The 14,741-nt window shown below is 48.0% G+C and overlaps 2 protein-coding genes across 3 annotated transcripts; one reads left to right on the forward strand and one right to left on the reverse strand.

The window, feature by feature from the left end:
* The first annotated feature begins 1,190 nt into the window (after nt 1–1,190).
* Nucleotides 1,191–4,833, forward strand: LOC128272023 (dymeclin). Of its 2 annotated transcripts, XM_053009734.1 has the most exons (11): nt 1,191–1,356; nt 1,431–1,577; nt 1,741–2,037; nt 2,114–2,544; nt 2,607–2,776; nt 2,845–2,970; nt 3,041–3,370; nt 3,440–3,622; nt 3,685–3,807; nt 3,877–4,027; nt 4,102–4,833. In XM_053009734.1, exons 1-10 carry the CDS (start codon nt 1,214–1,216, stop codon nt 4,024–4,026), a joined length of 2,100 nt encoding a protein of 699 aa, XP_052865694.1. In that variant the 5' UTR covers nt 1,191–1,213; the 3' UTR covers nt 4,027; nt 4,102–4,833. The 2 variants fall into 2 exon arrangements, with proteins under 2 accessions (XP_052865694.1, XP_052865692.1); XM_053009732.1 differs by having other exon boundaries at nt 3,877–4,833.
* A 230-nt stretch (nt 4,834–5,063) lies between these two features.
* LOC128273754 (inter-alpha-trypsin inhibitor) lies at nt 5,064–6,410 on the reverse strand. The gene is made up of 2 exons (XM_053011789.1): nt 5,961–6,410; nt 5,064–5,372 (listed from the first exon to the last, which is right to left on the reverse strand). Exons 1-2 carry the CDS (start codon nt 6,302–6,304, stop codon nt 5,261–5,263), a joined length of 456 nt encoding a protein of 151 aa, XP_052867749.1. The 5' UTR covers nt 6,305–6,410; the 3' UTR covers nt 5,064–5,260.
* Nucleotides 6,411–14,741: the final 8,331 nt, after the last annotated feature.

The following is a 14,741-nucleotide window of genomic DNA, read 5'->3' on the forward strand; positions in this document are numbered from 1 at the left end:
TAGAAGATGGGTAGTGCGTAAATCGCGAAGTCGTTTCCGGAACCTAATCAATGCGGTGTCTCCGACACCATGTAGCATGAAAATATGTTTGAGATTAACCAAACGTCGGAACCTCGAGGGTATAGGTCATCTGGTCACCCGCTGCTCTTATCAGATGACCCGTATTTGCATGGGACTTTGACTATGTGTGTCAACAGGATGACTAACGAAGTTCTGAAATAATCGGTTTGATGATAGATTTTTTCGGTTTGTTTGTTTTTCCATCTTCCGCTCGATTGCAAATCTGTTACCTTAACCCAAACAATTTAATTTTGTTTCTATCTATATTTTCTGATTTTTTAATTATCTTTAAGCATCCTACAGTTTTGAGTGTTGCTTCGTTGGCTTTTATTACACTTTGATCTAAGATGGCACCATCTGTAAATGCTTCTACAAATATGTGAAAATAATTTGTTCGCTTATGTTTTCTATCTGCAAAATTTATTTTTTATTTTAATTTGGTTCGATGGTCTAATTACAGTTGCAATTTATAATTAAACTATTCTTCAGAATCGTCCATGTTTCTTCACGAGCGCATTCCAAACGAGAGCTGAGTATTCAAGGGTTGTTTACGTTCCACGAAGGCCAGTGCACCTGTGGGACGGTTCACGGTTAAGGAAAGTACACGAAAACAGTAAAAAGGTATGTACCTGATGTGCTAAAAGTTGATTAAACACTCGAATTCGGAATGTGTAGGTGCAAGGCCCAGATGAATTGCAGCAGCCGATCCCGACTTTCTCTGGTCAGTGGTTTACCTCCAAACGTTGCTAATATCCTCTTTTCGGCACCGTTCATGCAATGCCACAGTTTGGTTTCCGGTGCGCGCGGTTTCCGGTTGTGGTTCCTCGGTTTCTTGGCCATCCTGGAACGTTTTGCGGCGGTGCGTCGTCGATTCATTTTTCGACTGACATTTTTCGCCGCAGTGATGAAATATTTCACTGCGAGCAGCCAGCACTCAAATGTGACGGCCGCTGTCATTTCCACTTGCTTTTGTGCTTCGTTGTCACTTTTGGGGAGGCAAATAATTATTTACTATAGCAACTACTTTTTCGATGCGCTCGTTAATGTTCCAGAACTGATAGTTTCGTGTGCCGTTTGCTAAATCCGCGCGACTTCTTCGGTGGTGAGGTGATTCATCGGGACGGTGCCACGAGGAGCAGTTTCGCAGCGCAGAATGGGCATAAACGTGAGCCGTCAGGTTGAGCTGAGTGAGAACGAATATCTGCAACGATTTGTCGGCAAAACGCACGTCCCGGCATACGATGACGACTTTTGGAACAACTTCCTACAGTACCACATCAATCTACCCACGAATAGGTACGGCTTCCGGTGGTCCGGTGGTCCATATGATAACTGTTTTGATGGTGCTGTGTTTCGCATTCATTTCCCAGCCAAGAGCAGCTGAGTTTGGATTCGCGGCTGGAAGCGCTTTGCCAGAGCTTCATCAGCCACAATCTGCTGACCGGAAACTTTGGCTCACTGGTTAACGTGTTCCTGTTGAAAGTTTCGGAACTGCTGACGTTATCGGACGCCGAAAGGTCAGTGAACATGTTCGACAAACGAGCAAACGCGACACACGACAAGCGATAGCATTACAACCAACTTCTTATCATGGTGACGAATCAGGAGATTGGTTCGGAGCATGGTTATTGGTGGAAATTTGGGAAACCAAAGTTTACCGTAACTTTCTTCTTTTTACAGCAATGTACACATCTGGCATGCGTTCAACGCGCTGTTCATCATCCGTTGCCTGGTGAAGTATATGATCGAAACGGGCTCGGAGTATCAGCTGTTGCAGCACTTCGAAGCACTACCCGCACAAACACCGGATAACGATGTTCCGTCGGGTACGACGCCTGATCCGAACACGCACGCAATTGCGATCGATGCGCGGGTCGTGGAGGAAACGCGAGCCGCCGTAGCGAAGCTGGTCGATGGAACTAAGTTCGAAACGTTTCTCGAAGCGCTTGTCAACATCATCGTCGTGATACCGGTGAAGTAGGTGTACGCGAGCTGCTCGCCGGGTAGTCAGCATGGTCGGTGGCTAAAGCGTTGTTTTACTTCTTGTTTTCAGGGAATTCACATATCATCTTCACCTGGAAGCGGTGAACTGTATGATCATTCTCCTTTCCGTCAGCCTGTTCTCGCAGCAGGCGATGGAAAAGTCAACCATCTATCGCGCGATCTATCGTTGCCAGCACGCCAACACGCTAATGAGCGCACTGTTGCACTTCCTGAGCCGTATGAGCCAATCCCCACAAACCATGTTCGGTTTCGGGACGGGCGGTTCGTTCGTGTTTGGTATCGCCGAGTCGCTTTGGTCGATACTGACGTTTGCCCGCAAGCAGCCCGACATACTGACCGCACACGATCTTCCAAGCGCGTTCCGCGAGCACTACCCGCTAGCTAACCAGAGTTTGCTGCTGATCCTGATCCTCACCAATCACCACGCCACGAAAGACAACCCGTACCGTATCAGTCTTTTTGGATGTTGCGATTCACAAGGTAGTGCCGTCGGACAGTGATTCCACCACCCGGTTGTAATAAGCACTCCGTTTTTTTAATAGATTCTCCCAAGGATGAACCGGCAACGTTCAAGATCGATTTCTCTTCCTTATACAACACACTGTGCCGAATAGTGACCATCGATCAGGCCACCCTACTGCTGTATCTGTTGCTTTATCGAAACCAAAGATTTCACAAGTATGTGATGGCACAGTCGAACCTACAGCAGCTTGTAAGTACATCCGGTGGCAATGTTGGCATTTTCTCCGATTAATCCGTGACATGTTTTTTTGCGGCCAGGTTATTCCGATTCTGCAGACCCTCTACAACGCTCCAGACAGTACGTCACATCACATTTACATGTCGCTAATTGTGCTGCTCATTCTGAGCGAGGACGATAATTTTAACAAGAGCGTTCACCAGACAGTAAGTGATTCATCGTACTTTGTACCTGCGTATAGAATTCACTCCGTTTGCTTCTGATGTTCCACTGTAGATGCTAAAGAACGTCACCTGGTACACGGAACGTTCGATCAGTGAGATCTCCCTCGGTGGCCTATTGATACTGGTCGTCATTCGAACGATTCAGTACAACATGTTAAAAATGAGGGACAAGTATCTGCACACAAATTGTCTCGCCGCCTTGGCCAACATGTCCGGACAGTTTCGTTCCCTACACCCGTACGTCGCCCAACGGTTGGTGAGTCTTTTCGAAACGCTAGCCAAGAAGCACGCACGATTGGATCAACAGCTCAAACATCCCGAAGCTAACGGTGAGACGGACGTCTCGATATCTATGGCTGGCGCATTGACCTCAGAAGACATGGTATGGAGAGCATTCTTCTTTCACAGTAACGAGCAGTTGCCTCAAAGTATACAATTATATTGTGTCTAGTTGCAGGATCTGTCGGTGCTAGAGGAAGTACTTCGTATGGTGCTGGAGATACTGAACTCCTGTCTGTCCCATCAGCTAGTGTACTGTCCCAATCTGGTGTACACACTGCTGTACAAACGCAGCGTCTTCGAGGCCTTCCGAAGTCATTCGGCATTTCAGGATATCATACAGAACATTGATATGGTAGATGCAGGCTAGGGACTCAGGGCTCGATAGATCATCTGAAGAATTGTTGTCCATTTCAGGTGGTAGGATTCTTTTCATCGCGGCTACAACGGGTACAGGACCAACGTGGTGAGCTGGGCGTCAGCGAGGTGCTGGAAGTTATATCGAAAGGTGCCAGCCAGTGGTCTAGTGATCGATTACGGGTAGGTGTCAGCAGCAAAACGGTGCGAATCACGAGGCAATCCTCACTCGACACCTATTTCTTTCCCTAGAAATTCCCCGATCTGAAGTTCAAGTACGTGGAGGAAGATGCGCCGGAGGAATTTTTCATACCCTACGTCTGGACCCTCGTATGTAAGGCTGGCTGTGTACACTTTAGTTCCGAAACCATCAAAGGTGTCACGACGGATATCGTTTGTTAACGTAAGCACCCGTACCCTCGACACTGTAGATTATTGTTTGGTCTTTTAAAGTATCCCTTCCTTTCTATGTTTAAGGTTTGGTATTTTGAATTAATTACTTCCATGCTATAGAGCGCTACTGATCACGCTACTGCACGATGCAGTTGCGGTTTTTGAATTCTTTTTCTCAACTTTTAAAATGCATTCCCACAAGAAGCTGCTTATTAGACTTTGTTGCGCCGCAGTCCCGCTCTTACTGGGCTATGACCTCTCTTATGCGATTTGTTGATGTGTTTTTGTGTTCCTGAATAATTTATCAATTTTTATGAAATGTTTTCGTGTTGGTGACCGTGTAAGAAACGATCGAACTCTGGGCTCAGCAGACCAACGGCAGCGTATGCACCTTGGTAGCAAAACCGGTAAGACTGGAACATACGGGCTACAGTAACAGGCAATAAGGAACCCTTTACAGCGAGGACATGATAATAATAACTTCCAACACTCTCTGCGTTCTTAAGACGAGACTTATTTACGCTCAGCAGAGTGTTGTTGTGAGAGGATAAACTTTAACGAAAAAATGCTACGCGCAGGAAACGATGGACTCGAATGTAACGCAAGCCAGGGTTGGGCAGGATGTTTAGAATATTCTTAAATTGCAAAGAAAGCTTAACAAGTCGCTACGTGACACTCTGCCACAAATGAAGCGCAAAAGCGCATGATGTAACCGTGCAGGGCAATGTGCAAAGTTAGGAATGTTGGGGGAAAACGTTAATCGCGTTGCATTAGAAGCGCATACAAATGAAAAAAAAAACAAATTAAAATTATTAACCAAACGAAAAAATTTAAACAACCGTAAAGAAACTCCTTATTGCGTGAGGCTTATTTCTTCCACATGATGACCGTTTGACGTACCACCACATAATTACACACATGAGCACAGCTTGACCGTTGTTTTGAAATTGTTTTTATGTTTTATTACAACAATGTAATGGTTCGAGCAACTATAAAATAAATAGTAAAAATAAGAGGTTGAGTTTTTGAGAGAAACCTCTAACCATCTACAGTGCCCCCGGGAAGCGAGAACGTTCTGGAATGTCTCCTCTTCTTCGGCAGCCAGTTACTTAAAACACTATATATCACTTGGTGGGGACGACGGTTTGTCGGTTAGTCCGGCTACGAAAATGTCGTCAAATGATGCACGTGTCGCAAATGTGTTTGTCGCCCGTGATGGTCAATTAACCGAACAGTACGACGATTAAACTCCTTGGCACGCTTCCATGCACTGTTTGTAGGACATGAAGTTGTTCGCATTGCCGTCGCACCCACCAAACTTGAACTCGATACACTCCTTCTGGTCTGGATCATATCTGTGAATTGAATTTAATGAAAAAAAATATGAATGATTGTTTAGAAAGTTTTCAAATTCCTCCTAGTTTGTGTCGATATTTTAGAAGAGAAGCAGGTCTTTGAATCTTACTTGGTTGCTTCATCAATTAGCATGAATTTCCTGCTGTTACTTATTAAGTAATACACACCTCTGTCCCATTGGAAAGGCATTAACCTGCCAAACCAAAGGTTCGGTGTCACGATCGATGACCGAACAAATCAAATTATTATCCACGTAACCCACGGGGGCCCGTTAGCGTAACGGAAGGAATTTAAACCGCGCCCCGAAGGTGTGGTGTAATTTGCGACATCACATCGCGGTGCAGATGAAGCGTCGCAATTTAGCGCAACTTTCACTGCAATCATTCACACCTCAAGATGCCAGCAGAGTCAGTAAATATTTGCGTTTGAAAGCTCCATCAACCTCACGAAGATGGTCAAAGGAGAAGGAAAGAGCGAGAGAGAGAAAGGGAGCCAGAGGGGAGAAACCGTCTGCTCAAGAGAGCACTCGAGCTGTAAGTAGCCCTCGTACCGTACGTCGTTAACCGGAACATCCAGCAGGGGCCTACCTGTAACGGGGCAGCAGCGCTCGGCACACGCCACGTCGTGGTGGCAGCTTGCACTGTTCGTCTCGTCCGGCCACCTCGACCCGATTGCTCGTCTGCAGGGGTAGCGAGCCACCCTTCTGCTCACGTTCCCGCGCTCCATCGTCTTCCAGTTCGTCGTAGTCGCCCAGGTATTCGAGCATTTTGTAGAACATTCGACGGCTTTCCGAACCGATCTGGTCGAGCATATCGACCGGTTGACCGGCGGTTGAGTCCAGCATGCAACACAACACCAGCACACTCGCTAGCACCAGGACCGTGGCCACTGCCTGCGCACTCGCCGTGCGATTCCTATGGAAGCCCAACATTCTGTGTCGTTTGTGAGGGACGCTTGAATTTAAACTATTTCTGCACACCGAGAGTCCAGCACGTTTTGCTTGGGTCACTTTCACTCTCCACGCGGAGTCTGGGCACCACTCGATCCGTTCGGTTTCGTGTCACGTTCACAACTGACTACGGTGTTCGGTGTGTCGCGCGATCTTATATTTACTTTGGGTCTCGTACCACCGGGCCGAGCACGTCACGGGCAGAGCAAGAGGACCAAGTGCACCGCAACGATGACGACAGTGACCGAAACCGGTTGTGTCCACGTGAAGGGGAAAAACTCACTATCCTCTTCGTCCGTAGGGTCGCCACCGCTCCAGGAGGGTTTGAAGTGGATCGAAAGATCTCAACGGCACGTGAAGCGATGAACCTCAACCCGGCCTTTCTTGCCTTTTGGCATTTTTTCTTCTTTCACCACCTGGCCACTCGCGGGACCGTTGTGGACATGACAGGTCGCACACGGTCAGTGGCCATTGACCTCGCGTAAATGACCCCGCGCCCCACCGTGCCGGCATCCTCTGGCGCCATCACAAACGTTTATGCAGAGATCCGTTGACAAGGAAATGTCGATTGCTTCACCACCACCCGTGGTTCGGAGATCGAAATGTTGAAAATCAGTTTCAGTTGCCGTCACCACAACCGAAAGCGTATGCCGCCTGGTGTGGCTGGCGTGCGGAAATGGAAAATAGAAAGCGTAAGCGGACAGTTGCACAAAAAGCTCAAACCTAAACCGATCGGGCTCGCTTTTCGCAACTCTGCCTTGGCTCAACACAGCGTCAGCTAGCGGGGCCAGTTAGTGGGCCGATTCCGTGTTGGGTAGGAAAATCCCCTGCGCTTGGGATATCCGCTGGCCAGTGGCTCAAGTGGCACAGTTATGGTGCGCGCGAGTGCGCGCCCTCGCACGGCATCCGGCCCCTGGTTCCGAGATTCCGCACCGTAGCAAGACAACGGGCAGCATTCAGCTGCAGAGGAATGGAGTGTTGGGTCAACCGGAGCGGGCGTGGTTGTGAGTAAACACGTGTTGAGTAACTGTTTCCCAATGCTGGTCACAAACGGGGCCGCCATGTGCGACGTCACGTCGCCGTGCTCGGCACATAAATAAACATAAGCCATCGTTTTGGGAATCGTGAATGGGTGATCGCAAACGGGTGTGACCATTTTGAGGACTGACGTCATGATTCTGCGAATTTGGGTGAACGGGGACGATTTGGGATCTGGGATTTACTCTAACGGCAAACGAAGCCATTCTTTGCCAATCGTTTCACTAGGCGAGTAGAATAAAATGGACAGTTTTTTTGATGAACATTAGAATGATAATTAATCAATGATTACGAAATATTTGTATCACGTCAACTGTTGATGCAAGAATGTGCCAACAGATGTGGGCTGTTCCTAGAGTGGCGACACCGCCATCACGAACGAACGGCATTTGAAATCGATTAACGTTTGCGGCGAAAACAATTGCCAAACGCGCGACCGCCTCGAAGCGCGGACACCTCGTAAACAACTTCAAGGATCATGCAAGTGGCAACATTTCTCTTGCCGCCCGGAGCACCGCTGTGTCTGGCCCCGTGTCCGATTCCAAACCGTATACCCGATCACCCTGGTGGGCGTGCAAGCGCGCGAGGCACTTTCTTGGCATTCTGGTCGCGCCCGTCCGGGCCCGGAATACCCACGTTGACATCATCGTGAATGTAATATTTTATTTTTGGCTTTAATCTTTTCGCATTCACCTACTGCCAGCGGAGTGGACCATAGCTGGGGCGGATGATCGTCTCGTAAAAGGAGAAAAAAAATCACGACTCAATGAAAAGGGGGAAGTTAAACGTATTATTGCATAACAGCTGCGCGACAGACCACTGCGTCCGATGGGAATCGCTACGAATTTTCCAGAAATGTCCTCGAAGCTTCTAGACGACAGGCCAAGGTTGAGCATTCGAACGGACTCGTTAAAAATGTCAAAAAGTATTTCGTAGTTCCCCAATTTTGAGTTCCCAATGATTCTTAGCTTTTTACTGCCAAACATCTCTCCTGCGTTTGACCAAATGGTATCCACAGCCGAGCCGCAAACATGGGCCAAGATTCACTTTCGTTTGCTAAATTTACCGCAAAACTATCATCCATTCATCACACTTGAGATCGATTACCGGTACTCGACGTGACAGCGAAATTTGTTTGCCCGTTTCAATTGGGACCCGGTCGGGCGGGCTACGGCTGGGCGGCGCCATCATACCCATGGCCGGGTCGGCAAATGGCATTAGTCACGCCCGGCCAAGTCGCAAGCCGTTTTAAGTTTCACGTTGTACGGTGCCATGCCGATCGCGTGCCAAGGCTGTCGTCTTGTCGTAGCCCCGGGCGATTCGATCAATGACGTACCCACCGGCTGGTTCAGTGACCCTTCCGCGGGTTTGCTTCACGCGAAGCAAGCGATCAAAACAAATGCCCAAACAAGTGATCGTTGCTTTCCGTACGACCGGCTTAAGAGATCTCGGGAGTGAATGGGTTTTTTGGTGATTTCTTTTTTGCATTCAATCGCAAAACAGAGACCGGTAACGCTGGCAAGCGTTTTTGGGAGGCTGTTGAAAGGAGAAAACGCTCCACATCGGAAGAATTATGTTTTGATTTATATTGGACCTCCATTAAGAGGATTTGGTCATTTATTATCACTATGTATACCCAAGCGTCATCACATTACCATCCCAAATACCGTATAGCGTAGGAAATTTAGTACGGTGCCCGAATGATTATATTGTTTCAATTTTTCGCTATAAAGTAATAAAGCCACATTAACAAAAGCAAAAATAAGGGATCGACACATTTCTTTCGATAAACAGTTCTAACATACTTTCTATGATTATGCAAGAGTGATAATAATTGTCTTTTTAATGTCCTTAAAATGATTTGGAATCTGTTTCATTACTATCTTCGTGTCTTCTTCATTCATCTGAATATTTATTCGAAGGAAAAGGGACGATAAAAAACCGACGACACACTCGAAAATGCGAGAACCCCTCGAACAAATCAAGAGCAACGCAGCCAAAGAAGAAAATAGATTTCCCAAACAGCAACAGGTGTTGAAGTAATGAAATAATTTACAATCTGTTCCATCCAACAACTCTTCCGTCACCGCCTTTCGGCAGTCGGCAGCGCTGGACGGGCGCTGGATTTATCATGCGATACAACACGCTCGGTGCTGAAGGCACACTCCCGTCCACTCCTCACCCGGGTGACGCTATGCTACCGTAATCGTAATCCTTCCTTGAGGTAACAATGAGAAAACCACACAAGCACAACATAGGCACGCACCCAGTCCGCTGGTTGCACTTTCAGCAAAGCGAAGCTTAATTTCACATTCGCCCTTCGTACACGGTTCCCAGTGACCGAAACCGAATGGCCGGGCGTGCGGCCGGCGTGACCGGGAGGGTTAGTTCATTTCTCAATGGATTTTCTCGCCCCGGTACAATTTTCCGCCGTGATTTAGTGCTTCGCTTCTTCCTCCAGCGAGTGGCCTCTGTTGTGAGCCCGGATTCGCCGGTCCGGATTTCGATTTGTAGCGGCATTTCCCAGCGGAAGGCCAACCAAGCGCAGCTGGTCAGCGGCAGCAAACGGCTGGACGGTAGAGCCAACCGTTCGACTTCCGTCCCGGCTCGCCGACTATCGGGAGGTAATGAAATAGCTTTTAAAGGATATTTGTGGGCAATCCGGGCAGTGCGGTTAACGGATAGCTTAGCCAGCGATTATGGAGTTGCTAAATATTGTTGCCGAGAGATTCGGTCAACCGGGAGCCTTGATTAAAATTTATTTGGAAGCCCCAAATATGCTCGGCATCACATTCTTGAGCGGAGCGACCAGAAAGATACTTTTTTTTTAATTTTCCGACAAGATGCCAAAACAAATTCAACCTAAACAGTTATGTTTAACGTCGATAGTCAGTGTGAGAGTAGAAAACGATTCATCGAAACTTTTCCGTTTACCACCAGCGCACTTATCAACTCTCTTTTTCAATCATGTAATTTTTGTCACTGACTCGACTTCTCGACGGTCTTGGAAAGAAAAAACGGGCGACTATTGCGGAGTAGAATCTTGAGATACATAAAACTTTCGTCCAGAGGCAAGCAGAGCCTGGGGTGTCGCTCGGCTGGGGCGGAAAAGCCCTAGCCATAAACTGAGATAAACAATTGAACGAGTGGAAAAAGGATGGATCCGGATTTTCCCGCGCGGTCCGGATGCGCAAAAAAGGCGGTAGAGCTCCGTGGAATGGATCTTATGCTGCGTGCCAGTTTATGCTACCGGCAGAGCCGGGCAGAGCCCGGCACGCCCGAACGATGGGAAGCGGCTGCAACTGAACTGTGCAGAACACAATAATCAATTTGTTTTTCATTTGAATAACTTTCGCGCAACTTTTGCACCAAAGTTGGAGATCTTGTCGTGCCCGTCCGTGTGCCGGGAGACACGAGCGTACATGGAGCGCTACTTCCGTCCTGCCTGCGCCAGTCTACCCGCCGCTGGGGTTCGGTTTGACATTTTCTGCTAAACTCTAGCCCGTACACGGAAAACGGTGTTAAAATCTCGTGAACATGCAACGAACAACTTTACCCTTTTGCTTTCACCGACTTGCGGCTCTTTTGTAACTTGCTTTCTCAACTTTAGCCGGTGCTTGTCTTGTCTTGGCTCAGTACGGGGACATTGTTTTCTTTTTGTTTGCTCATCGACTTGCTACTATTTTCTGTTTGTTTCTAGTGCTAAGTCACTGTCTCGGGGGAGGTGTTTGTGAGCCGCGCCGATTCGTGCCTCACTTTGTTGATGGGGATTTCGTTCAGAACACTTTGCTCAACGTCACTCCGTGTGCTCTTTTCATTTTTAAACAATTGTTAATTTAATTGTTAATCGAACAAAACGGCAAAGCATTCAAATCACAAACGCGCAGGCTGTTCCCAGTCTCCCGGGGTACAATGTCTATTGAAACGAAGCTGTACACATGCCGAGCGTCTACCAAGGGGTGAGTTTTCCCCCGGTTTCTGTTCGGTGGATGTTTCGAAAGGAAAAACTATTGTGGCACTGTGGCACGGAGTGCCTGTCGCTTACGCAAGTGGCCTTATCTTCCTGGCTACTCAGCGCACGGGCCAACTTTCTGACGAACGCCGTCGTGCACTTCATTTGGTACGGGCTGGTGATGGAAATTAAGTTTCCGATATGATTGAAAGCCGCAGGAAATTAAGATTTCCCCCTTTGGGGCTTGGAATAATCATTTCTTGGGCCGTGTAGCCACAAGTTGGTACACTTGGCCCGTAGACCGATTGCTTAATGCAATAGTTGTGTATTGGCGTAGGCTAACCAAATGTTCAACCCGCGGTGCGTATCCTTATGAAATTTATCGCCACCAACAGGTTGCGTTTGGTTTAATTACCACCAGTACGCACCGGTTTAAATGCAATTAAATGTTCGATCTGTGCTACCCACGGACGGAGCCGACGGAGTTTTAAAACGTCCTACCTAGATCCTAGATCGACTGATTAGTCGACGCTACCGTTTTGAGTTTCCAATTAACGGAGACGATTTGTTCGGCTCTGCACACGAGAATAGGCCTAACCACAGCCACCGTGCGCCTATTGTGTCGTGCTCGGTATTATCGGCCGGCCGAAGGAAAGCCGAGCATCGGCTGGTGAGCGCACGAAGGAAAAGTTTCCTCGGGAAAAGTCTCCAAGGACCCGCGGCAAGCCGCAAGTGGCAAGCGTCCCGCGCGACGTCTCACGGTTTGGCGGGAGTGATTTATTTTTATATCGGAATAAATCAGTGCACGGGAGGGTATAAATTTTCTCACCTGCGTCCCGGTTTCGCGAGCGTGCCAGCGGGTTGCGGTTTTCCCTGCGGAGGTCCTCCCTTCCGGGCAGGCGGCACGGAAATGGTCGCGACACGTTGCGCCACCGCCAACCAGCCGTCGCGCGGGTGTCGTTCGGATTATTGGCGTTATTAGCAGTTCCGCTATTTTTAGTGTTATTATTCCATCCATCAAGCTGCGGAGCGAGCGCCGTTCGAGCGTCCCGATTTGTGTTATGCTGCCTCTCGACGAGTCGGAATGGTGCGTGGTTTAGCAAACAAATGGCACGTAACGTAACATGGTCTTAGGCTGAAATTTGATTTATATTTTTAACGCTACTCTTAGTTTAATGGGATCAAATTGAAAGGATGTTTGCTGGTGCGCAAAACTAATATTTAATTGCCTTTCTAATTTAGTGCCAATTATCTTAGTTCATTCATTCTTCAAAATTAATTCAACAGTGGAACGATGAAAAGTTATAAAAAATTCAAATACTACGAAAAACTTAACTATTAATCGATAAATTAAGTGTAAAATTTGACTTGATAAAAATGTACGGAACGGTTTCGAATAAATAAAGGCCAATAATGACGCAGGGTCTGGCACGGTTGCTTTAACTGATCAATTATTCCGCCAGTTACGAGACTATTTATGGTTTATTAATGTTTGAATAACATTTTTACCGTATTGTCACCAGAAAACCAATCTCTTCGCCTTCGCTCGCGTCCATTATTATGCTGCCCGCACACGTTTGCGTTGCTCCGAGAGCGAAGTATGCTGCCATTTCTCCACCGATCGTTACAACACGAAATCAATACCACCGCCGTTACCAGTGGCAACGAATGTGTTGTTACAGATCGACCCCTGGCCCACCGCGTCGGGCCCTTCGAAGCGCTACGTCTAAGACACTGCGAACTACAAACTGACTGGAAAACCGGCAGAACGGAGTCGGGATCGTAAATTTCGTTACTTTATGGCCACCTGACGAGTAAAACTTGACCGTAAAAATATTTCCCCCCACGTCACGGAAACAGTGCCGCCCCGTGGCCCGGCCGCCCCCACCGGTGTGTGCAGTGGACGGTTCGTTTTCGATTTCCGAATGCATTTGTCGTCGTTGGCGCGAATGTGATGCCCGACCGCCGGGGGCCGGCAAGGCTCCCGGGAAAACTTATTCCACGGACCGGCGAGCCTGCCGGCGACGTGATGTGCCCCCGGCGTTAGCATCTTGTCCGGCGCCCGGCCGAAGTGACCGAAGGTCGTTTGGCCGTGATGGGAGATGCAATTTTGCGATTGTACGATACGCTCCGTCAGGGAGCGTAAGACACGGAGGGCGGTAGCCCCGGTCCCTCGAGTCGAGCCGACCATCGGATGACTTTCATTGTTTCACGTGAGCTGCGCAGGAAAGTGGAGCTGATGGGCCAGATCGGGGAGGGCATAATTCTGCAGACATTCCCATCACGCCGGATCGTATATTTTAGCTGTTTTACACGCTACGCTACCGGGACTCCACGGACTGGTCAGCTACTCGTGGGTCCGTGCTGACCTGTGGAAGTGTAAATAATTTTTGTCATCAATGCTATTAGGATCGGGTTTTGCTGTCACGCTCACCGAATGAGACACTGGCGGTTTGATGAGCTTCCGGGCAATCTGCCTGTTGAGCAGCGCGTGGTAAGGTGCTGAAGGCAATAAATATGGCATTTAAGAACGGGACGGTCGACTACTTCCAACATGCCATCGGCCGGGTGTCGATGCTTTGGAAAGCAACCCCCGAAAAGCGATAGGACCCACCGGCAGGTCGGACGTCCACAACTAAGTGGTCACGAAAAATAATCTACTGTCATTTAGTAACTTTAACGATAAGTTCGTTTAAATAAACATTTAACATTTAATATTTAATCAAGCAAAGTATTTAGAAACATTTAAAGTGTACGTATGAAGAAAGTGTAAACATTTGAAACGTTTAAAGTGTAAAGTGTGTATGGGTTAGGGCGTAGACATTGAGCACAAGGAGTTTACAGAGCAGCGATTAAAACAATTACTTAACTAACTGCTACATTGTCACAGGCTTTAAATGGTGTTACCATGATTTTTATTCTCAAGAACAATTGATGCCAACTGAGTTTACAGCCATTTTTCGGGCACACACTTTTTACTTTGTCCATGGCCCAAATTAATAATCAGCCAATGGTACACATGTTTATGCGGTACGTGCGCAATTAGCTTCTTCGCCCGGCATTCGCCGAGTTCACCGGCCGCCAGTGGCACATTCCAGGGGCCGGAGACCGGTTTCCATTAGAACGCATGCATGCGATAAGAAGTGCATGCCTCCGAATGTTGGCGACAAATGTTGGCCGTTGCCCGGAAGGAACGTATCATACCGAGGACAACCCGGCCACCAACATTCAAATGAGCAGGAAGGAGTGTTTCGCCGTTCTTCTATTGCTTCTGGAGCTCGCACCACAGCACGTACCGGCCGGGCTGGTGTCGGATGCAGCTGTTCGGAGTCATTTTTGTTTGCCTCTTAGCCGGGCATAATTTTTCTCCTTGAAAAAGTTAATTTTTTCCTCGTTTTCTTTCCGGGTTATGTACTGCGCGAAGATGTG

The sequence above is a fragment of the Anopheles cruzii genome, chromosome 3 (genome assembly GCF_943734635.1).
Source record: "Anopheles cruzii chromosome 3, idAnoCruzAS_RS32_06, whole genome shotgun sequence".
Classification (NCBI taxonomy): Eukaryota; Metazoa; Arthropoda; class Insecta; order Diptera; family Culicidae; genus Anopheles; species Anopheles cruzii.